Source organism: Bombina bombina, chromosome 5 (assembly GCF_027579735.1).
Source record: "Bombina bombina isolate aBomBom1 chromosome 5, aBomBom1.pri, whole genome shotgun sequence".
Lineage (NCBI taxonomy): Eukaryota > Metazoa > Chordata > Amphibia > Anura > Bombinatoridae > Bombina > Bombina bombina.
The window spans coordinates 12,205,544-12,232,143 of NC_069503.1; the positions used below are offsets into that span (position 1 = coordinate 12,205,544).

Sequence of the window (26,600 nt, forward strand, 5' to 3'; positions counted from 1 at the left end):
AGAAGACAATGCATTGCTACATACAGTGAGTGTGACACAGACACTAGATCACCCATAACCATGCACTCAGGCAGAAGACAATGCATTGCTACATACAGTGAGTGTGACACAGACACTAGATCACACATAACCATGCACTCAGGCAGAAGACAATGCATTGCTACATACAGTGAGTGTGACACAGACACTAGATCACACATAACCATGCACTCAGCACAAGACAATGCATTGCTACATACAGTGAGTGTGACACAGACACTAGATCACATAACCATTGCACTAACCATTGCATTGCTAACAGGGCAGTGAGTGTGACACAGACACTAGATCACACATAACAATGCACTCAGGCAGAAGACAATGCATTGCTACATACAGTGAGTGTGACACAGACACTAGATCACACATAACCATGCACTCAGGCAGAAGATAATGCATTGCTACATACAGTGAGTGTGACACAGACACTAGATCACACATAACCATGCACTCAGGCAGAAGACTATGCATTGCTACATACAGTGAGTGTGACACAGACACTAGATCACACATAACCATGCACTCAGGCAGAAGACAATGCATTGCTACATACAGTGAGTGTGACACAGACACTAGATCACACATAAACCATGCACTCAGGCAGAAGACAATGCATTGCTACCATACAGTGAGTGTGACACAGACACTAGATCACACATAACCATGCACTCAGGCAGAAGACAATGCATTGCTACATACAGTGAGTGTGACACAGACACTAGATCACACATAACCATGCACTCAGGCAGAAGACAATGCATTGCTACATACAGTGAGTGTGACACAGACACTAGATCACACATAACCATGCACTCAGGCAGAAGACAATGCATTGCTACATACAGTGAGTGTGACACAGACACTAGATCACACATAACCATGCACTCAGGCAGAAGACAATGCATTGTCTACATACAGTGAGTGTGACACAGACACTAGATCACACATAACCATGCACTCAGGCAGAAGACAATGCATTGCTACTACAGTGAGTGTGACACAGACACTAGATCACACATAACCATGCACTCAGGCAGATACAATGCATTGCTACAATACAGTGAGTGTGACACAGACACTAGATCACACATAACCATGCACTCAGGCAGAAGATAATGCATTGCTACATAACAGTGAGTGTGACACAGACAGCTAGATCACACATAACCATGCACTCAGGCAGAAGAGACCAATGCATTGCTACATACAGTGGAGTGTGACACAGACTCTAGATCACACATAACCATGCACTCAGGCAGAAGACAATGCATTGCTACATACAGTGAGTGTGACACAGACACTAGGATCACACATAACCATGCACTCAGGCAGAAGACAATGCATTGCTACAAACAGTGAGTGTGACACAGACACTAGATCACACATAACCATGCACTCAGGCAGAAGACAATGCATTGCTACATACAGTGAGTGTGACACAGACACTAGATCACACATAACCATGCACTCAGGCAGAAGACAATGCATTGCTACATACAGTGAGTGTGACACAGACACTAGATCACACATAACCATGCACTCAGGCAGAAGACAATGCATTGCTACATACAGTGAGTGTGACACAGACACTAGATCACACATAACCATGCACTCAGGCAGAAGACAATGCATTGCTACATACAGTGAGTGTGACACAGACACTAGATCACACATAACCATGCACTCAGGCAGAAGACAATGCATTGCTACATACAGTGAGTGTGACACAGACACTAGATCACACATAACCATGCACTCAGGCAGAAGACAATGCATTGCTACATACAGTGAGTGTGACACAGACACTAGATCACACATAACCATGCACTCAGGCAGAAGACAATGCATTGCTACATACAGTGAGTGTGACACAGACACTAGATCACACATAACCATGCACTCAGGCAGAAGACAATGCATTGCTACATACAGTGAGTGTGACACAGACACTAGATCACACATAACCATGCACTCAGGCAGAAGACAATGCATTGCTACATACAGTGAGTGTGACACAGACACTAGATCACACATAACCATGCACTCAGGCAGAAGACAATGCATTGCTACATACAGTGAGTGTGACACAGACACTAGATCACACATAACCATGCACTCAGGCAGAAGACAATGCATTGCTACATACAGTGAGTGTGACACAGACACTAGATCACACATAACCATGCACTCAGGCAGAAGACAATGCATTGCTACATACAGTGAGTGTGACACAGACACTAGATCACACATAACCATGCACTCAGGCAGAAGACAATGCATTGCTACATACAGTGAGTGTGACACAGACACTAGATCACACATAACCATGCACTAAGGCAGTGAGTGTGACACAGACACTAGATCACACATAACAATGCACTCAGGCAGAAGACAATGCATTGCTACATACAGTGAGTGTGACACAGACACTAGATCACACATAACCATGCACTCAGGCAGAAGATAAAGCATTGCTACAAACAGTGAGTGTGACACAGACACTAGATCACACATAACCATGCACTCAGGCAGAAGACAATGCATTGCTACATACAGTGAGTGTGACACAGACACTAGATCACACATAACAATGCACTCAGGCAGAAGACAATGCATTGCTACATACAGTGAGTGTGACACAGACACTAGATCACACATAACCATGCACTCAGGCAGAAGACAATGCATTGCTACATACAGTGAGTGTGACACAGACACTAGATCACACATAACCATGCACTCAGGCAGAAGACAATGCATTGCTACATACAGTGAGTGTGACACAGACACTAGATCACACAAAACCATGCACTCAGGCAGAAGACAATGCATTGCTACAAACAGTGAGTGTGACACAGACACTAGATCACACATAACCATGCACTCAGGCAGAAGACAATGCATTGCTACATACAGTGAGTGTGACACAGATACTAGATCACACATAACCATGCACTCAGGCAGAAGACAATGCATTGCTACATACAGTGAGCGTGACACAGACACTAGATCACACATAACCATGCACTCAGGCAGAAGATAATGCATTGCTACATACAGTGAGTGTGACACAGACACTAGATCACACATAACCATGCACTCAGGCAGAAGACAATGCATTGCTACATACAGTGAGTGTGACACAGACACTAGATCACACATAACCATGCACTCAGGCAGAAGATAATGCATTGCTACAAACAGTGAGTGTGACACAGACACTAGATCACACATAACCATGCACTCAGGCAGAAGACAATGCATTGCTACATACAGTGAGTGTGACACAGACACTAGATCACACATAACCATGCACTCAGGCAGAAGACAATGCATTGCTACAAACAGTGAGTGTGACACAGACACTAGATCACACATAACCATGCACTCAGGCAGAAGACAATGCATTGCTACATACAGTGAGTGTGACACAGACACTAGATCACACATAACCATGCACTCAGGCAGAAGACAATGCATTGCTTCATACAGTGAGTGTGACACAGACACTAGATCACACATAACCATGCACTCAGGCAGAAGACAATGCATTGCTACATACAGTGAGTGTGACACAGACACTAGATCACACATAACCATGCACTCAGGCAGAAGACAATGCATTGCTACATACAGTGAGTGTGACACAGACACTAGAGCGCACACATAACCATGCACTCAGGCAGAAGACAATGCATTGCTACATACAGTGAGTGTGACACAGACACTAGATCACACATAACCATGCACTCAGGCAGAAGACAATGCATTGCTACATACAGTGAGTGTGACACAGACACTAGATCACACATAACCATGCACTCAGGCAGAAGACAATGCATTGCTACATACAGTGAGTGTGACACAGACACTAGAGCGCACACATAACCATGCACTCAGGCAGAAGACAATGCATTGCTACATACAGTGAGTGTGACACAGACACTAGATCACACATAACCATGCACTCAGGCAGAAGACAATGCATTGCTACATACAGTGAGTGTGACACAGACACTAGATCACACATAACCATGCACTCAGGCAGAAGACAATGCATTGCTACATACAGTGAGTGTGACACAGACACTAGATCACACATAACCATGCACTCAGGCAGAAGACAATGCATTGCTACATACAGTGAGTGTGACACAGACACTAGATCACACATAACCATGCACTCAGGCAGAAGATAATGCATTGCTACAAACAGTGAGTGTGACACAGACACTAGATCACACATAACCATGCACTCAGGCAGAAGACAATGCATTGCTACATACAGTGAGTGTGACACAGACACTAGATCACACATAACCATGCACTCAGGCAGAAGACAATGCATTGCTACATACAGTGAGTGTGACACAGACACTAGATCACACATAACCATGCACTCAGGCAGAAGACAATGCATTGCTACATACAGTGAGTGTGACACAGACACTAGATCACACATAACCATGCACTCAGGCAGAAGATAATGCATTGCTACAAACAGTGAGTGTGACACAGACACTAGATCACACATAACCATGCACTCAGGCAGAAGATAATGCATTGCTACAAACAGTGAGTGTGACACAGACACTAGATCACACATAACCATGCACTCAGGCAGAAGACAATGCATTGCTTCATACAGTGAGTGTGACACAGACACTAGATCACACATAACCATGCACTCAGGCAGAAGACAATGCATTGCTACATACAGTGAGTGTGACACAGACACTAGATCACACATAACCATGCACTCAGGCAGAAGACAATGCATTGCTACATACAGTGAGTGTGACACAGACACTAGATCACACACATAACCATGCACTCAGGCAGTGAGTGTGACACAGACACTAGATCACACATAACCATGCACTCAGGCAGAAGACAATGCATTGCTACATACAGTGAGTGTGACACACACACTAGATCACACACATAACCATGCACTCAGGCAGAAGACAATGCATTGCTACATACAGTGAGTGTGACACAGACACTAGAGCACACACATAACCATGCACTCAGGCAGAAGACAATGCATTGCTACATACAGTGAGTGTGACACAGACACTAGATCACACATAACCATGCACTCAGGCAGAAGATAATGCATTGCTACATACAGTGAGTGTGACACAGACACTAGATCACACATAACCATGCACTCAGGCAGAAGACAATGCATTACTACATACAGTGAGCGTGACACAGACACTAGATCACACATAACCATGCACTCAGGCAGAAGACAATGCATTGCTACATACAGTGAGTGTGACACAGACACTAGATCACACATAACCATGCACTCAGGCAGAAGACAATGCATTAATACATACAGTGAGTGTGACACAGACACTAGATCACACATAACCATGCACTCAGGCAGAAGACAATGCATTGCTACATACAGTGAGTGTGACACAGACACTAGATCACACATAACCATGCACTCAGGCAGAAGACAATGCATTGCTACAAACAGTGAGTGTGACACAGACACTAGATCACACATAACCATGCACTCAGGCAGAAGATAATGCATTGCTACATACAGTGAGTGTGACACAGACACTAGATCACACATAACCATGCACTCAGGCAGAAGACAATGCATTGCTACATACAGTGAGTGTGACACAGACACTAGATCACACATAACCATGCACTCAGGCAGAAGACAATGCATTGCTACAAACAGTGAGTGTGACACAGACACTAGATCACACATAACCATGCACTCAGGCAGAAGACAATGCATTGCTACATACAGTGAGTGTGACACAGACACTAGATCACACATAACCATGCACTCAGGCAGAAGACAACGCATTGCTACAAACAGTGAGCGTGACACAGACACTAGATCACACATAACCATGCACTCAGGCAGAAGATAATGCATTGCTACATACAGTGAGTGTGACACAGACACTAGATCACACATAACCATGCACTCAGGCAGAAGACAATGCATTGCTACATACAGTGAGCGTGACACAGACACTAGATCACACATAACCATGCACTCAGGCAGAAGACAATGCATTACTACATACAGTGAGTGTGACACAGACACTAGATCACACATAACCATGCACTCAGGCAGAAGACAATACATTGCTACAAACAGTGAGTGTGACACAGACACTAGATCACACATAACCATGCACTCAGGCAGAAGACAATGCATTGCTACATACAGTGAGTGTCACACAGACACTAGATCACACATAACCATGCACTCAGGCAGAAGACAATGCATTGCTACAAACAGTGAGTGTGACACAGACACTAGATCACACATAACCATGCACTCAGGCAGAAGACAATGCATTGCTACAAACAGTGAGTGTGACACAGACACTAGATCACACATAACCATGCACTCAGGCAGAAGACAATGCATTACTACAAACAGTGAGTGTGACACAGACACTAGATCACATATAACCATGCACTCAGGCAGAAGACAATGCATTGCTACAAACAGTGAGTGTGACACAGACACTAGATCACACATAACCATGCACTCAGGCAGAAGATAATGCATTGCTACAAACAGTGAGCGTGACACAGACACTAGATCACACATAACCATGCACTCAGGCAGAAGACAATGCATTGCTACATACAGTGAGCGTGACACAGACACTAGATCACACATAACCATGCACTCAGGCAGAAGACAATGCATTGCTACATACAGTGAGTGTGACACAGACACTAGATCACACATAACCATGCACTCAGGCAGAAGACAATGCATTGCTACATACAGTGAGTGTGACACAGACACTAGATCACACATAACCATGCACTCAGGCAGAAGACAATGCAAAGCTACAAACAGTGAGTGTGACACAGACACTAGATCACACATAACCATGCACTAAGGCAGTGAGTGTGACACAGACACTAGAGCACACACATAACCATGCACTCAGGCAGTGAGCGTGACACAGACAATAGAGCACACACATAACCATGCACTCAGGCAGTGAGTGTGACACAGACACTAGAGCACACAGATAACCATGCACTCAGGCAGTGAGCGTGACACAGACACTAGATCACACACATAACCATGCACTAAGGCAGTGAGTGTGACACAGACACTAGATTACACACATAACCATGCACTCAGGCAGTGAGTGTGACACAGACACTAGATTACACACATAACCATGCACTCAGGCAGTGAGTGTGACACAGACACTAGATTACACACATAACCATGCACTCAGGCAGTGAGTGTGACACAGACACTAGATTACACACATAACCATGCACTAGGCAGTGAGTGTGACACAGACACTAGATTACACACATAACCATGCACTCAGGCAGTGAGTGTGACACAGACACTAGATTACACACATAACCATGCACTCAGGCAGTGAGTGTGACACAGACACTAGATTACACACATAACCATGCACTAGGCAGTGAGTGTGACACAGACACTAGATTACACACATAACCATGCACTAGGCAGTGAGTGTGACACAGACACTAGATTACACACATAACCATACACTCAGGCAATGAGTGTGACACAGACAAGTCATGCAGTCACTCAGACAAACACAACAGATATAGGGTGTTACGTGATAAAACAAATCACATATTGTGCTTACCTCATGCATATATATGGCGTGCAGACTCATCTCTGCTGAGGCAAATTCAGAGAACAGCAGAGATGAACGAGAGATGCTTTGCATCTGGGAGTCACTCCTGGACATGGTGCTGAAAGACAGACAAAGACAGCAGATGAGGCTTTATATGTAGTATGTTATATGTTTGCTCGCTCATCTCAAACATAATCTGGTAAGGGTTTGTGATGGTATAGAAGAGCGACCTACAGTGTCAGCCCACTGAGAAATCTCAATATACCCTGACTTACTGTATTATCCCACTGAGAAATCCCAATATATCCTGACTTACTGTATCAGCCCACTGAGAAATCTCAATATACCCTGACTTACTGTATCAGCCCACTGAGAAATCTCAATATACCCTGACTTACTATATCAGCACACTGAGAAATCTTAATATACCCTGACTTACTGTATCAGCACACTGAGAAATCCCAATATACCCTGACTTACTGTATCAGCACACTGAGAGATCACAATATACCCTGACTTACTGTATCAGCACACTGTAAAATCTCAATATACCCTGAATTACTGTATCAGCTCACTGAGAAATCCCAATATACCCTGACTTACTGTATTAGCCCACTGAGAAATCCCAATATACCCTGACTTACTGTATTAGCCCACTGAGAAATCTCAATATACCCTGACTTACTATATCAGCACACTGAGAAATCTTAATATACCCTGACTTACTGTATCAGCACACTGAGAGATCACAATATACCCTGACTTACTGTATCAGCACACTGAGAGATCACAATATACCCTGACTTACTGTATCAGCACACTGTAAAATCTCAATATACCCTGACTTACTGTATTAGCCCACTGAGAAATCCCAATATACCCTGATTTACTGTATCAGCACACTGAGAAATCCCAATATACCCTGACTTACTGTATTAGCCCACTGAGAAATCTCAATATACCCTGACTTACTATATCAGCACACTGAGAAATCTAAATATACCCTGACTTACTGTATCAGCACACTGAGAGATCACAATATACCCTGACTTACTGTATCAGCACACTGTAAAATCTCAATATACCCTGACTTACTGTATCAGCCCACTGAGAAATCTCAATATACCCTGACTTACTGTATTAGCCCACTGAGAAATCCCAATATATCCTGACTTGCTGTATCAGCCCACTGAGAAATCTCAATATACCCTGACTTACTGTATCAGCCCACTGAGAAATCTCAATATACCCTGACTTACTGTATCAGCATACTGAGAAATCCCAATATACCCTGACTTACTGTATCAGCCCACTGAGAAATCTCAATATACCCTGACTTACTGTATCAGCATACTGAGAAATCTCAATATACCCTGACTTACTGTATTAGCCCACTGAGAAATCTCAATATACCCTGACTTACTATATCAGCACACTGAGAAATCTAAATATACCCTGACTTACTGTATCAGCACACTGAGAGATCACAATATACCCTGACTTACTGTATCAGCACACTGTAAAATCTCAATATACCCTGACTTACTGTATCAGCCCACTGAGAAATCTCAATATACCCTGACTTACTGTATTAGCCCACTGAGAAATCCCAATATATCCTGACTTGCTGTATCAGCCCACTGAGAAATCTCAATATACCCTGACTTACTGTATCAGCCCACTGAGAAATCTCAATATACCCTGACTTACTGTATCAGCATACTGAGAAATCCCAATATACCCTGACTTACTGTATCAGCCCACTGAGAAATCTCAATATACCCTGACTTACTGTATCAGCATACTGAGAAATCTCAATATACCCTGACTTACTGTATCAGCCCACTGAGAAATCTCAATATACCCCGACTTACTGTATCAGCACACTGAGAAATCTCAATATACCCTGACTTACTGTATCAGCCCACTGAGAGATGACAATATACCCTGACTTACTGTATCAGCACACTGAGAAATCTCAATATACCCTGACTTACTGTATCAGCATACTGAGAGATCACAATATACCCTGACTTACTGTATCAGCACACTGAGAAATCTTAATATACCCTGACTTACTGTATCAGCTCACTGAGAAATCTCAATATACCCTGACTTACTGTATTAGCCCACTGAGAAATCCCAATATATCCTGACTTACTGTATCAGCCCACTGAGAGATCACAATATACCCTGACTTACTGTATCAGCACACTGTAAAATCTCAATATACCCTGACTTACTGTATCAGCTCACTGAGAAATCTCAATATACCCCAACTTACTGTATCAGCACACTGAGAAATCTCAATATACCCTGACTTATGGTATCAGAACACTGAGAAATCCCAATATACCCTGACTTACTGTATCAGCACACTGAGAAATCTCAATATACCCTGACTTACTGTATCAGCCCACTGAGAAATCTCAATATACCCTGACTTACTGTATCAGCCCACTGAGAAATCTCAATATACCCTGACTTACTATATCAGCCCCCTGAGAAATCTCAATATACCCTGACTTACTGTATCAACCCCCTGAGAAATCTCAATATACCCTGACTTACTGTATCAGCCCCCTGAGAAATCTCAATATACCCTGACTTACTGTATCAGCCCCCTGAGAAATCTTAATATACCCTGACTTACTGTATCAGCCCCCTGAGAAATCTCAATATACCCTGACTTACTGTATCAGCCCCCTGAGAAATCTTAATATACCCTGACTTACTGTATCAGCCCCCTGAGAAATCTCAATATATCCTGACTTACTGTATCAGCCCCCTGAGAAATCTCAATATACCCTGACTTACTGTATCAGCCCACTGAGAAATCTCAATATATCCTGACTTACTGTATCAGCCCCCTGAGAAATCTCAATATACCCTGACTTACTGTATCAGCCCACTGAGAAATCTTAATATACCCTGACTTACTGTATCAGCCCACTGAGAAATCTTAATATACCCTGACTTACTGTATCAGCCCACTGAGAAATCCCAATATACCCCGACTTACTGTATCAGCCCCCTGAGAAATCTCAATATACCCTGACTTACTGTATCAGCCTACTGTAAAATCTTAATATACCCTGACTTACTATATCAGCACACTGAGAAATCTTAATATACCCTGACTTACTGTATCAGCCCACTGAGAAATCTCAATATACCCTGACTTACTATATCAGCACACTGAGAAATCTCAATATACCCTGACTTATGGTATCAGCATACTGAGAAATCTCAATATACCCCGACTTACTGTATCAGCCCACTGAGAAATCTCAATATACCCTGACTTACTGTATCAGCACACTGAGAAATCTCAATATACCCTGACTTACTATATCAGCACACTGAGAAATCTTAATATACCCTGACTTACTGTATCAGCACACTGAGAAATCTCAATATACCCTGACTTACTGTATCAGCACACTGAGAAATCTCAATATACCCTGACTTACAGTATCAGCCCACTGAGAAATCTTAATATACCCTGACTTACTGTATCAGCCCACTGAGAAATCCCAATATACCCTGACTTACTGTATCAGCCCACTGAGAGATCACAATATACCCTGACTTACTGTATCAGCACACTGTAAAATCTTAATATACCCTGACTTACTATATCAGCACACTGAGAAATCTTAATATACCCTGACTTACTATATCAGCACACTGAGAGATCACAATATACCCTGACTTACTGTATCAGCCCACTGAGAAATCTCAATATACCCTGACTTACTATATCAGCACACTGAGAAATCTTAATATACCCTGACTTACTATATCAGCACACTGAGAGATCACAATATACCCTGACTTACTGTATCAGCCCACTGAGAGATCACAATATACCCTGACTTACTATATCAGCACACTGAGAAATCCCAATATACCCTGACTTACTGTATCAGCCCCCTGAGAAATCCCAATATACCCTGACTTACTGTATCAGCACACTGAGAAATCACAATATACCCTGACTTACTGTATCAGCACACTGTAAAATCTCAATATACCCTGACTTACTATATCAGCACACTGAGAAATCCCAATATACCCTGACTTACTGTATCAGCCCCCTGAGAAATCCCAATATACCCTGACTTACTGTATCAGCCTACTGAGAAATCTCTATGTTCAGTGGCTGTTGCCAAGATGCCCCTGATAGTACTCTCTGTATGTCACTGACCTTTCCTGCAAGATGCCCCTGATAGTACTCTCTGTATGTCACTGACCTTTCCTGCAAGATGCCCCTGATAGTACTCTCTGTATGTCACTGACCTTTCCTGCAAGATGCCCCTGATAGTACTCTCTGTATGTCACTGACCTTTCCTGCAAGATGCCCCTGATAGTACTCTCTGTATGTCACTGACCTTTCCTGCAAGATGCCCCTGATAGTACTCTCTGTATGTCACTGACCTTTCCTGCAAGATGCCCCTGATAGTACTCTCTGTATGTCACTGACCTTTCCTGCAAGATGCCCCTGATAGTACTCTCTGTATGTCACTGACCTTTCCTGCAAGATGCCCGATAGTACTCTCTGTATGTCACTGACCTTTCCTGCAAGATGCCCCTGATAGTACTCTCTGTATGTCACTGACCTTTCCTGCAAGATGCCCCTGATAGTACTCTCTGTATGTCACTGACCTTTCCTGCAAGATGCCCCTGATAGTACTCTCTGTATGTCACTGACCTTTCCTGCAAGATGCCCCTGATAGTACTCTCTGTATGTCACTGACCTTTCCTGCAAGATGCCCCTGATAGTACTCTCTGTATGTCACTGACCTTTCCTGCAAGATGCCCCTGATAGTACTCTCTGTATGTCACTGACCTTTCCTGCAAGATGCCCCTGATAGTACTCTCTGTATGTCACTGACCTTTCCTGCAAGATGCCCCTGATAGTACTCTCTGTATGTCACTGACCTTTCCTGCAAGATGCCCCTGATAGTACTCTCTGTATGTCACTGACCTTTCCTGCAAGATGCCCCTGATAGTACTCTCTGTATGTCACTGACCTTTCCTGCAAGATGGTCTTGATAGTACTCTCTGTATGTCACTGACCTTTCCTGCAAGATGCCCCTGATAGTACTCTCTGTATGTCACTGACCTTTCCTGCAAGATGGTCCTGATAGTACTCTCTGTATGTCACTGACCTTTCCTGCAAGATGCCCCTGATAGTACTCTCTGTATGTCACTGACCTTTCCTGCAAGATGCCCCTGATAGTACTCTCTGTATGTCACTGACCTTTCCTGCAAGATGGTCCTGTCACTGCGATACAAAGAGCTGTTGAGCTGTGCCCCGTGTGGGCGCCCAGGAGTCTGAGGACCAGAGAGGGAGGCGAGCACACTGGCTGCTGCAGACGCAGTAGTGGTTGGCTGTACAAAGCGGCGGTCCCTGCTGGGTAACCCACTGGCAGTCAGAACAGGGTGCACTAGGACACTGGCTAGCAGGTTATCAGGCTGTAAATGAGATGATAACAGATGTATGAGGGATGAATGTGGTCTATAATACTGATAGTGGCCAGTTTACAACACAGTAAACAATGGGGAGGTATAGGTTTTCTATATAGTGCGATAGGAGGAGTTATAGGGAGGGTTATATGGTGTAATAGGAGGAGTTATAGGGAGAGTTATATGGTGCAATAGGAGTTATAGGGAGAGTTATATGGTGCAATAGTAGGAGTTATAGGGAGGGATTATATGGTGCAATAGGAGGAGTTATAGGGAGGGTTATATGGTGTAATAGGAGGAGTTATAGGGAGGGTTATATGGTGCAATAGGAGTTATAGGGAGGGTTATATGGTGCAATAGGAGGAGTTATAGTGAGGGTTATATGGTGCAATAGGAGGAGTTATAGGGAGAGTTATATGGTGCAATAGGAGGAGTTATAGGGAACAGTTATATGGTGCAATAGGAGGAGTTATAGGGAGGGTTATATGGTGCAATAGGAGGAGTTATATGGAGGAATATGTGGTGCAATAGGAGGAGTTATAGGGAGGGATTATAGGGTGTAATAGGAGGAGTTATAGGGAGGGTTATATAGTGCAATAGGAGGAGTTATAGGGAGGGTTATATGGTGCAATAGGAGGAGTTATATGGAGGAATATGTGGTGCAATAGGAGGAGTTATAGGGAGGGTTATATGGTGCAATAGGAGGAGTTATAGGGAGGGTTATATGGTGCAATAGGAGTTATAGGGAGGGTTATATGGTGCAATAGGAGTTATAGGGAGGGTTATATGGTGCAATAGGAGGAGATATAGGGAGGGTTATATGGTGTAATAGGAGGAGTTATAGGGAGAGTTATATGGTGCAATAGGAGTTATAGGGAGGGTTATATGGTGCAATAGGAGGAGTTATAGGGAGGGTTATATGGTGCAATAGGAGTTATAGGGAGAGTTATATGGTGCAATAGGAGGAGATATAGGGAGGGTTATATGGTGTAATAGGAGTTATAGGTAGGGTTATATGGTGCAATAGGAGTTATAGGGAGGGTTATATGGTGTAATAGGAGGAGTTATAGGGAGCAGTTATATAGTGCAGTAGGAGGAGTTATAGGAAGAGTTATATGGTGCAATAGGAGGAGATATAGGGAGGGTTATATGGTGTAATAGGAGTTATAGGTAGGGTTATATGGTGCAATAGGAGTTATAGGGAGGGTTATATGGTGTAATAGGAGGAGTTATAGGGAGAGTTATATGGTGCAATAGGAGGAGTTATAGGGAGCAGTTATATAGTGCAGTAGGAGGAGTTATAGGGAGAGTTATATGGTGCAATACGAGGAGATATAGGGAGGGTTATATGGTGTAATAGGAGGAGTTATAGGGAGAGTTATATGGTGTAATAGGAGGAGTTATAGGGAGAGTTATATGGTGCAATAGGAGTTATAGGGAGGGTTATATGGTGCAATAGGAGGAGTTATAGGGAGGGTTATATGGTACAATAGGAGGAGTTATAGGGAGGGTTATATGGTGCAATAGGAGCTATAGGGAGGGTTATATGGTGCAATAGGAGGAGTTATAGAGAGGGTTATATGGTGCAATAGGAGGAGTTATAGGGAGGGTTATATGGTGCAATATGAGGAGTTATAGGGAGGGTTATATGGTGCAATAGGAGGAGTTATAGGGAGGGTTATATGGTGCAATAGGAGGAGTTATAGGGAGCGTTATATGGTGCAATAGGAGGAGTTATAGGGAGGGTTATATGGTGCAATAGGAGGAGTTATAGGGAGGGTTATATGGTGCAATAGGAGGAGTTATAGGGAGCGTTATATGGTGCAATAGGAGGAGTTATAGGGAGGGTTATATGGTGCAATAGGAGTTATAGGGAGGGTTATATGGTGCAATAGGAGGAGTTATAGGGAGGGTTATATGGTGCAATAGGAGGAGTTATAGGGAGGGTTATATGGTGCAATAGGAGGAGCTATAGGGAGGGTTATATGGTGCAATAGGAGGAGTTATAGGGAGGGTTATATGGTGCAATAGGAGTTATAGGGAGGGTTATATGGTGCAATAGGAGGAGTTATAGGGAGAGTTATATGGTGCAATAGGAGGAGTTATAGGGAGGGTTATATGGTGCAATAGGAGGAGTTATAGGGAGGGTTATATGGTGCAATAGGAGGAGTTATGGGGAGAGTTATATGGTGTAATAGGAGGAGTTATAGGGAGAGTTATATGGTGCAATACGAGGAGATATAGGGAGGGTTATATGGTGTAATAGGAGGAGTTATAGGGAGAGTTATATGGTGCAATAGGAGTTATAGGGAGGGTTATATGGTGCAATAGGAGGAGTTATAGTGAGGGTTATATGGTGTAATAGGAGGAGTTATAGGGAGAGTTATATGGTGCAATACGAGGAGATATAGGGAGGGTTATATGGTGTAATAGGAGGAGTTATAGGGAGAGTTATATGGTGCAATAGGAGTTATAGGGAGGGTTATATGGTGCAATAGGAGGAGTTATAGGGAGGGTTATATGGTGCAATAGGAGGAGTTATAGGGAGGGTTATATGGTGCAATAGGAGTTATAGGGAGGGTTATATGGTGCAATAGGAGTTATAGGGAGGGTTATATGGTGCAATAGGAGGAGTTATAGGGAGGGTTATATGGTGCAATAGGAGGAGTTATAGGGAGGGTTATATGGTGCAATAGGAGGAGCTATAGGGAGGGTTATATGGTGCAATAGGAGGAGTTATAGGGAGGGTTATATGGTGCAATAGGAGTTATAGGGAGGGTTATATGGTGCAATAGGAGGAGTTATAGGGAGAGTTATATGGTGCAATAGGAGGAGTTATAGGGAGGGTTATATGGTGCAATAGGAGGAGTTATAGGGAGGGTTATATGGTGCAATAGGAGGAGTTATGGGGAGAGTTATATGGTGTAATAGGAGGAGTTATAGGGAGAGTTATATGGTGCAATACGAGGAGATATAGGGAGGGTTATATGGTGTAATAGGAGGAGTTATAGGGAGAGTTATATGGTGCAATAGGAGTTATAGGGAGGGTTATATGGTGCAATAGGAGGAGTTATAGTGAGGGTTATATGGTGTAATAGGAGGAGTTATAGGGAGAGTTATATGGTGCAATACGAGGAGATATAGGGAGGGTTATATGGTGTAATAGGAGGAGTTATAGGGAGAGTTATATGGTGCAATAGGAGTTATAGGGAGGGTTATATGGTGCAATAGGAGGAGTTATAGGGAGGGTTATATGGTGCAATAGGAGGAGTTATAGGGAGGGTTATATGGTGCAATAGGAGTTATAGGGAGGGTTATATGGTGCAATAGGAGGAGTTATAGAGAGGGTTATATGGTGCAATAGGAGGAGTTATAGGGAGGGTTATATGGTGCAATAGGAGGAGTTATAGGGAGGGTTATATGGTGCAATAGGAGGAGTTATAGGGAGGGTTATATGGTGCAATAGGAGGAGTTATAGGGAGGGTTATATGGTGCAATAGGAGTTATAGGGAGGGTTATATGGTGCAATAGGAGGAGTTATAGGGAGCGTTATATGGTGCAATAGGAGGAGTTATAGGGAGGGTTATATGGTGCAATAGGAGGAGTTATAGGGAGGGTTATATGGTGTAATAGGAGGAGTTATAGGGAGCGTTATATGGTGCAATAGGAGGAGTTATAGGGAGGGTTATATGGTGCAATAGGAGGAGTTATAGGGAGGGTTATATGGTGCAATAGGAGGAGTTATAGTGAGTGTTATATGGTGCAATAGGAGTTATAGGGAGGGTTATATGGTGCAATAGGAGGAGTTATAGGGAGGGTTATATGGTACAATAGGAGGAGTTATAGGGAGGGTTATATGGTGCAATAGGAGCTATAGGGAGGGTTATATGGTGCAATAGGAGGAGTTATAGAGAGGGTTATATGGTGCAATAGGAGGAGTTATAGGGAGGGTTATATGGTGCAATATGAGGAGTTATAGGGAGGGTTATATGGTGCAATAGGAGGAGTTATAGGGAGGGTTATATGGTGCAATAGGAGGAGTTATAGTGAGCGTTATATGGTGCAATAGGAGGAGTTATAGGGAGGGTTATATGGTGCAATAGGAGGAGTTATAGGGAGGGTTATATGGTGCAATAGGAGGAGTTATAGGGAGCGTTATATGGTGCAATAGGAGGAGTTATAGGGAGGGTTATATGGTGCAATAGGAGTTATAGGGAGGGTTATATGGTGCAATAGGAGGAGTTATAGGGAGGGTTATATGGTGCAATAGGAGGAGTTATAGGGAGGGTTATATGGTGCAATAGGAGGAGCTATAGGGAGGGTTATATGGTGCAATAGGAGGAGTTATAGGGAGCAGTTATATGGTGCAATAGGAGTTATAGGGAGGGTTATATGGTGCAATAGGAGGAGTTATAGGGAGAGTTATATGGTGCAATAGGAGGAGTTATAGGGAGGGTTATATGGTGCAATAGGAGGAGTTATAGGGAGGGTTATATGGTGCAATAGGAGGAGTTATGGGGAGAGTTATATGGTGTAATAGGAGGAGTTATAGGGAGAGTTATATGGTGCAATACGAGGAGATATAGGGAGGGTTATATGGTGTAATAGGAGGAGTTATAGGGAGAGTTATATGGTGCAATAGGAGTTATAGGGAGGGTTATATGGTGCAATAGGAGGAGTTATAGTGAGGGTTATATGGTGTAATAGGAGGAGTTATAGGGAGAGTTATATGGTGCAATACGAGGAGATATAGGGAGGGTTATATGGTGTAATAGGAGGAGTTATAGGGAGAGTTATATGGTGCAATAGGAGTTATAGGGAGGGTTATATGGTGCAATAGGAGGAGTTATAGAGAGGATTATATGGTGCAATAGGAGGAGTTATAGGGAGGGTTATATGGTGCAATAGGAGGAGTTATAGGGAGGGTTATATGGTGCAATAGGAGGAGCTATAGGGAGGGTTATATGGTGCAATAGGAGGAGTTATAGGGAGGGTTATATGGTGCAATAGGAGTTATAGGGAGGGTTATATGGTGCAATAGGAGGAGTTATAGGGAGAGTTATATGGTGCAATAGGAGGAGTTATAGGGAGGGTTATATGGTGCAATAGGAGGAGTTATGGGGAGAGTTATATGGTGTAATAGGAGGAGTTATAGGGAGGGTTATATGGTGCAATAGGAGGAGTTATAGGGAGGGTTATATGGTGCAATAGGAGGAGTTATAGGGAGGGTTATATGGTGCAATAGGAGGAGTTATGGGGAGAGTTATATGGTGTAATAGGAGGAGTTATAGGGAGAGTTATATGGTGCAATACGAGGAGATATAGGGAGGGTTATATGGTGTAATAGGAGGAGTTATAGGGAGAGTTATATGGTGCAATAGGAGTTATAGGGAGGGTTATATGGTGCAATAGGAGGAGTTATAGTGAGGGTTATATGGTGTAATAGGAGGAGTTATAGGGAGAGTTATATGGTGCAATACGAGGAGATATAGGGAGGGTTATATGGTGTAATAGGAGGAGTTATAGGGAGAGTTATATGGTGCAATAGGAGTTATAGGGAGGGTTATATGGTGCAATAGGAGGAGTTATAGGGAGGGTTATATGGTGCAATAGGAGGAGTTATAGGGAGGGTTATATGGTGCAATAGGAGGAGTTATAGGGAGGGTTATATGGTGCAATAGGAGGAGTTATAGGGAGGGTTATATGGTGCAATAGGAGTTATAGGGAGGGTTATATGGTGCAATAGGAGGAGTTATAGAGAGGGTTATATGGTGCAATAGGAGGAGTTATAGGGAGGGTTATATGGTGCAATAGGAGGAGTTATAGGGAGGGTTATATGGTGCAATAGGAGGAGTTATAGGGAGGGTTATATGGTGCAATAGGAGGAGTTATAGGGAGGGTTATATGGTGCAATAGGAGTTATAGGGAGGGTTATATGGTGCAATAGGAGGAGTTATAGGGAGCGTTATATGGTGCAATAGGAGGAGTTATAGGGAGGGTTATATGGTGCAATAGGAGGAGTTATAGGGAGGGTTATATGGTGTAATAGGAGGAGTTATAGGGAGCGTTATATGGTGCAATAGGAGGAGTTATAGGGAGGGTTATATGGTGCAATAGGAGGAGTTATAGGGAGGGTTATATGGTGCAATAGGAGTTATAGGGAGGGTTATATGGTGCAATAGGAGGAGTTATAGGGAGGGTTATATGGTGCAATAGGAGGAGTTATAGGGAGGGTTATATGGTGCAATAGGAGCTATAGGGAGGGTTATATGGTGCAATAGGAGGAGTTATAGAGAGGGTTATATGGTGCAATAGGAGGAGTTATAGGGAGGGTTATATGGTGCAATATGAGGAGTTATAGGGAGGGTTATATGGTGCAATAGGAGGAGTTATAGGGAGGGTTATATGGTGCAATAGGAGGAGTTATAGTGAGCGTTATATGGTGCAATAGGAGGAGTTATAGGGAGGGTTATATGGTGCAATAGGAGGAGTTATAGGGAGGGTTATATGGTGCAATAGGAGGAGTTATAGGGAGCGTTATATGGTGCAATAGGAGGAGTTATAGGGAGGGTTATATGGTGCAATAGGAGTTATAGGGAGGGTTATATGGTGCAATAGGAGGAGTTATAGGGAGGGTTATATGGTGCAATAGGAGGAGTTATAGGGAGGGTTATATGGTGCAATAGGAGGAGCTATAGGGAGGGTTATATGGTGCAATAGGAGGAGTTATAGGGAGCAGTTATATGGTGCAATAGGAGTTATAGGGAGGGTTATATGGTGCAATAGGAGGAGTTATAGGGAGAGTTATATGGTGCAATAGGAGGAGTTATAGGGAGGGTTATATGGTGCAATAGGAGGAGTTATAGGGAGGGTTATATGGTGTAATAGGAGGAGTTATAGGGAGAGTTATATGGTGCAATACGAGGAGATATAGGGAGGGTTATATGGTGTAATAGGAGGAGTTATAGGGAGAGTTATATGGTGCAATAGGAGTTATAGGGAGGGTTATATGGTGCAATAGGAGGAGTTATAGTGAGGGTTATATGGTGTAATAGGAGGAGTTATAGGGAGAGTTATATGGTGCAATACGAGGAGATATAGGGAGGGTTATATGGTGTAATAGGAGGAGTTATAGGGAGAGTTATATGGTGCAATAGGAGTTATAGGGAGGGTTATATGGTGCAATAGGAGGAGTTATAGGGAGGGTTATATGGTGCAATAGGAGGAGTTATAGGGAGGGTTATATGGTGCAATAGGAGTTATAGGGAGGGTTATATGGTGCAATAGGAGGAGTTATAGAGAGGGTTATATGGTGCAATAGGAGGAGTTATAGGGAGGGTTATATGGTGCAATAGGAGGAGTTATAGGGAGGGTTATATGGTGCAATAGGAGGAGTTATAGGGAGGGTTATATGGTGCAATAGGAGGAGTTATAGGGAGCGTTATATGGTGCAATAGGAGGAGTTATAGGGAGGGTTATATGGTGCAATAGGAGGAGTTATAGGGAGGGTTATATGGTGTAATAGGAGGAGTTATAGGGAGCGTTATATGGTGCAATAGGAGGAGTTATAGGGAGGGTTATATGGTGCAATAGGAGGAGTTATAGGGAGGGTTATATGGTGCAATAGGAGTTATAGGGAGGGTTATATAGTGCAATAGGAGGAGTTATAGGGAGGGTTATATGGTGCAATAGGAGTTATAGGGAGGGTTATATGGTGCAATAGGAGGAGTTATAGGGGGGATTATATGGTGCAATAGGAGGAGTTATAGGGAGGGTTATATGGTGCAATAGGAGGAGTTATGGGGAGAGTTATATGGTGCAATAGGAGGAGTTATGGGGAAAGTTATATGGTGCAGTAGGAGGAGTTATAGGGAGGGTTATATGGTGCAATAGGAGGAGTTATAGGGAGGGTTATATGGTGCAATAGGAGTTATAGGGAGGGTTATATGGTGCAATAGGAGGAGTTAAAGGGAGGGTTATATGGTGCAATAGGAGGAGTTATAGGGAGGGTTATATGGTGCAATAGGAGGAGTTATAGGGAGGGTTATATGGTGCAATAGGAGGAGTTATAGGGAGGGTTATATGGTGCAATAGGAGGAGTTATAGGGAGGGTTATATGGTACAATAGGAGGAGTTATAGGGAGGGTTATATGGTGCAATAGGAGGAGTTATAGGGAGGGTTATATAGTGCAATAGGAGGAGTTATAGGGAGGGTTATATGGTGCAATAGGAGTTATAGGGAGGGTTATATGGTGCAATAGGAGGAGTTATAGGGAGGGTTATATGGTGCAATAGGAGGAGTTATAGGGAGGGTTATATGGTGCAATAGGAGGAGTTATGGGGAGAGTTATATGGTGCAATAGGAGGAGTTATAGGGAGGGTTATATGGTGCAATAGGGGGAGTTATAGGTAGGGTTATATGGTGCAATAGGAGGAGTTATAGGGAGGGTTATATGGTGCAATAGGAGGAGTTATAGGGAGAGTTATATGGTGCAATAGGAGTTATAGGGAGGGTTATATAGTGCAATAGGAGGAGTTATAGGGAGGGTTATATGGTGCAATAGGAGGAGTTATAGGAGGAGTTATATGGTGCAATAGGAGGAGTTATAGGGAGGGTTATATGGTGCAATAGGAGGAGTTATAGGCAGGGTTATATGGTGCAATAGGAGGAGTTATAGGGAGGGTTATATGGTGCAATAGGAGGAGTTATAGGGAGGGTTATATAGTACAATAGGAGGAGTTATAGGGAGGGTTATATGGTGCAATAGGAGGAGTTATAGGGAGGGTTATATGGTGCAATAGGAGGAGTTATAGGGAGGGTTATATGGTGCAATAGGAGGAGTTATAGGGAGGGTTATATGGTGCAATAGGAGGAGTTATAGGGAGGGTTATATGGTGCAATAGGAGGAGTTATAGGGAGGGTTATATGGTACAATAGGAGAAGTTATAGGGAGGGTTATATGGTACAATAGGAGGAGTTATATGGAGGGTTATATGGTGCGATAAGAGGAGTTATAGGGAGGAGTTATATGGTGCAAAAGAAGGAGTTATAGGGAGGGTTATATGGTGCAATAGGAGGAGTTATAGGGAGGGATATATGGTGCAATAGGAGGAGTTATAGGGAGGGTTATATGGTGCAATAGGAGGAGTTATAGGGAGGGATATATGGTGCAATAGGAGGAGTTATAGTGAGGGTTATATGGTGCAATAGGAGGAGTTATAGGGAGGGTTATATGGTGCGATAGGAGGAGTTATAGGGAGGGTTATATGGTGCAATAGGAGGAGTTATAGGGAGTGTTTATATGGTGCAATAGGAGGAGTTATAGGGAGGGTTATATGCTGCAATAGGAGGGGTTATAGGGAGGGTTATATAGTGCAATAGGAGGGGTTATAGGGAGGGTTATATGGTGCAATAGGAGGAGCTATAGGGAGGGTTATATGGTGCAATAGGAGGAGTTATAGGGAGGGTTATATGGTGCAATAGGAGGAGTTATAGGGAGGGTTATATGGTGCAACAGAAGGAGTTATAGGGAGGGATTATATGGTGCAATAGGAGGAGATATAGGGAGGGTTATATGGTGCAATAGGAGGAGTTATAGGGAGGGTTATATGGTGCAATAGGAGGAGTTATAGGGAGGGTTATATGGTGCAACAGGAGGAGTTATAGGGAGGGTTATATGGTGCAACAGAAGGAGTTATAGGGAGGGATTATATGGTGCAATAGGAGGAGTTATAGGGAGGGTTATATGGTGCAACAGGAGGAGTTATAGGGAGGGCTATATGGTGCAATAGGAGTTATAGGGAGTGTTATATGGTGCAATAGGAGTTATAGGGAGGGATTATATGGTGTAATAGGAGGAGTTATAGGGAGGGTTATATGGTGCAATAGGAGTTATAGGGAGGGTTATATGGTGTAATAGGAGGAGTTATAGGGAGGGTTATATGGTGCAATAGGAGGAGTTATAGGGAGAGTTATATGGTACAATAGGAGGAGTTATAGGGAGGGATTATATGGTGCAATAGAAGGAGTTATACGGAGGGATTAAATGGTGCAATAGGAGGAGTTATAGGGAGGGTCATATGGTGCAATAGGAGGAGTTATAGGGAGGGTTATATGGTACAATAGGAGGAGTTATAGGGAGGGATTATATGGTGCAATAGGAGGAGTTATATGGAGGGTTATATGGTGCAATAGGAGGAGTTATAGGGAGGGTTATATGGTGCAATAGGAGGAGTTATAGGGAGGGTTATAAGGTACAATAGGAGGAGTTATAGGGAGAGTTATATGGTGCAATAGGAGGAGTTATAGGGAGGGTTATATGGTACAATAGGAGGAGTTATAGGGAGGGTTATATGGTACAATAGGAGGAGTTATATGGAGGGTTATATGGTGCAATAGGAGGAGTTATAGGGAGGATTATATGGTACAATAGGAGGAGGTATAGGGAGGGTTATATGGTGCAATAGGAGTTATAGGGAGGGTTATATGGTGCAATAGGAGGAGTTATAGGAAGGGTTATATGGTGCAATAGGAGGAGTTATAGGGAGGGTTATATGGTGCAATAGGAGTTATAGGGAGGGTAATATGGTGCAATAGGAGGAGTTATAGGGAGGGTTATATGGAGTCGGTACAGCAGGTGATAAAAACAGATACAATTACAGAAAGAGGTTTCATTAATACATTTGAGGTGTAATATATCAGGGTATCAGGACCTGGCATATTATTGTAATTCTTACAAACAGCACTTATATCATTGTGATACTGACCGCAGTGCCGGACTCATTAGAGAGAATAGAGCTGTAGATGGGAGCGTCACACAGGATTTGCTGAGCTGGTGGAGCATTAGCCGCATCTTGTTGGACTTTCTCCTTGACGTGCCCAATAAAAACAGAACTTTCCAGTGGAGGCTGCCAGTGGGGGTTTGTGATGGCAAAGTGCATGAGGGACAGCTCTGTCTTGCCGTTCTCAGCCTGCTGGTACACAGACGCCTGAGTCTGACCCTCTGATAGCCACTGCAGGGACAGGAGGTGAGTTATTACTAAATGCAAAACTTATCTCAATTTTGTAAAACGTTCTGCTTCTCTTTCTAGCCTAGAGCCTTTGTCAGCCTAGCTTCTCCTTCCCATTACTGCTTCTCCTTCCCATTACTGCTTCTCCATCCCATTAATGCTTCTCCTTCCCATTACTGCTTCTCCTTCCCATTACTGCTTCTTCATCCCATTAATGCTTCTCCTTCCCATTAATGCTTCTCCTTCCCATTACTGCTTCTCCATCCCATTACTGCTTCTCCATCCCATTAATGCTTCTCCTTCCCATTACTGCTTCTCCTTCCCATTACTGCTTCTCCTTCCCATTACTGCTTCTCCATCCCATTAATGCTTCTCCTTCCCATTACTGCTTCTCCATCCCATTACTGCTTCTCCTCCCCATTACTGCTTCTCCTTCCCATTACTGCTTCTCCTCCCCATTACTGCTTCTCCTTCCCATTACTGCTTCTCTTCCCCATTACTGCTTCTCCTTCCCATTACTGCTTCTCCATCCCATTACTGCTTCTCCTTCCCATTACTGCTTCTCCATCCCATTACTGCTTCTCCTTCCCATTACTGCTTCTCCATCCCATTACTGCTTCTCCATCCCATTAATGCTTCTCCTTCCCATTAATGCTTCTCCTTCCCATTACTGCTTCTCCATCCCATTACTGCTTCTCCTTCCCATTACTGCTTCTCCATCCCATTAATGCTTCTCCTTCCCATTACTGCTTCTCCTTCCCATTACTGCTTCTCCTTCCCATTACTGCTTCTCCTTCCCATTACTGCTTCTCCATCCCATTACAGCTTCTCCTTCCCATTACTGCTTCTCCTTCCCATTACTGCTTCTCCTCCCCATTACTGCTTCTCCTCCCCATTACTGCTTCTCCTTCCCATTACTGCTTCTCCTCCCCATTACTGCTTCTCCTCCCCATTACTGCTTCTCCTTCCCATTACTGCTTCTCCTCCCCATTACTGCTTCTCCTTCCCATTACTGCTTCTCCATCCCATTACTGCTTCTCCTTCCCATTACTGCTTCTCCATCCCATTACTGCTTCTCCTTCCCATTACTGCTTCTCCATCCCATTACTGCTTCTCCTCCCCATTACTGCTTCTCCTTCCCATTACTGCTTCTCCATCCCATTACTGCTTCTCCTTCCCATTACTGCTTCTCCATCCCATTACTGCTTCTCCTTCCCATTACAGCTTCTCCTCCCCATTACTGCTTCTCCTTCCCATTATAGCATCTCCTTCCCATTACTGCTTCTCCTTCCCATTATAGCATCTCCTTCCCATTACAGCTTCTCCTTCCCGTTACTGCTTCTCCTTCCCGTTACTGCTTCTCCATCCCATTACTGCTTCTCCTTCCCATTACTGCTTCTCCTCCCCATTACTGCTTCTCCTCCCCATTACTGCTTCTCCTTCCCATTACTGCTTCTCCTCCCCATTACTGCTTCTCCTCCCCATTACTGCTTCTCCTTCCCATTACTGCTTCTCCTCCCCATTACTGCTTCTCCCCCACATTACAGCTTCTCCCTCCCATTACTGCTTCTCCTTCCCATTACTGCTTCTCCTTCCCATTACTGCTTCTCCTTCCCATTACTGCTTCTCCTTCCCATTACTGCTTCTCCTTCCCATTACTGCTTCTCCTTCCCATTACTGCTTCTCCTTCCCATTACTGCTTCTCCTTCCCATTACTGCTTCTCCTTCCCATTACTGCTTCTCCTTCCCATTACTGCTTCTCCTTCCCATTACTGCTTCTCCTTCCCATTACTGCTTCTCCTTCCCATTACAGCTTCTCCATCCCATTACTGCTTCTCCTTCCCATTACTGCTTCTCCATCCCATTAATGCTTCTCCTTCCCATTACTGCTTCTCCTTCCCATTACTGCTTCTCCTTCCTATTACTGCTTCTCCTTCCCATTACTGCTTCTCCATCCCATTACAGCTTCTCCTTCCCATTACTGCTTCTCCTTCCCATTACTGCTTCTCCTCCCCATTACTGCTTCTCCTCCCCATTACTGCTTCTCCTCCCCATTACTGCTTCTCCTTCCCATTACTGCTTCTCCTCCCCATTACTGCTTCTCCTCCCCATTACTGCTTCTCCTTCCCATTACTGCTTCTCCTCCCCATTACTGCTTCTCCTTCCCATTACTGCTTCTCCATCCCATTACTGCTTCTCCTTCCCATTACTGCTTCTCCATCCCATTACTGCTTCTCCTTCCCATTACTGCTTCTCCATCCCATTACTGCTTCTCCTCCCCATTACTGCTTCTCCTTCCCATTACTGCTTCTCCATCCCATTACTGCTTCTCCTTCCCATTACTGCTTCTCCATCCCATTACTGCTTCTCCTTCCCATTACAGCTTCTCCTCCCCATTACTGCTTCTCCTTCCCATTATAGCATCTCCTTCCCATTACT

The 26,600-nt window shown here is 43.6% G+C and overlaps 1 protein-coding gene across 1 annotated transcript in view; it reads right to left on the minus strand.

Moving 5' to 3' along the window:
* ATG9B (autophagy related 9B) overlaps window positions 1-26,600 on the minus strand; it is a gene marked incomplete at its 5' end in the record, with an annotated part of 121,859 nt that overhangs the window by 53,562 nt on the left and 41,697 nt on the right. Inside the window, 3 exon segments of the mRNA XM_053713264.1 lie at window positions 7,689-7,797; window positions 12,946-13,160; window positions 23,919-24,164. Coding sequence (XP_053569239.1) covers window positions 7,689-7,797; window positions 12,946-13,160; window positions 23,919-24,164 — 570 coding nt within the window.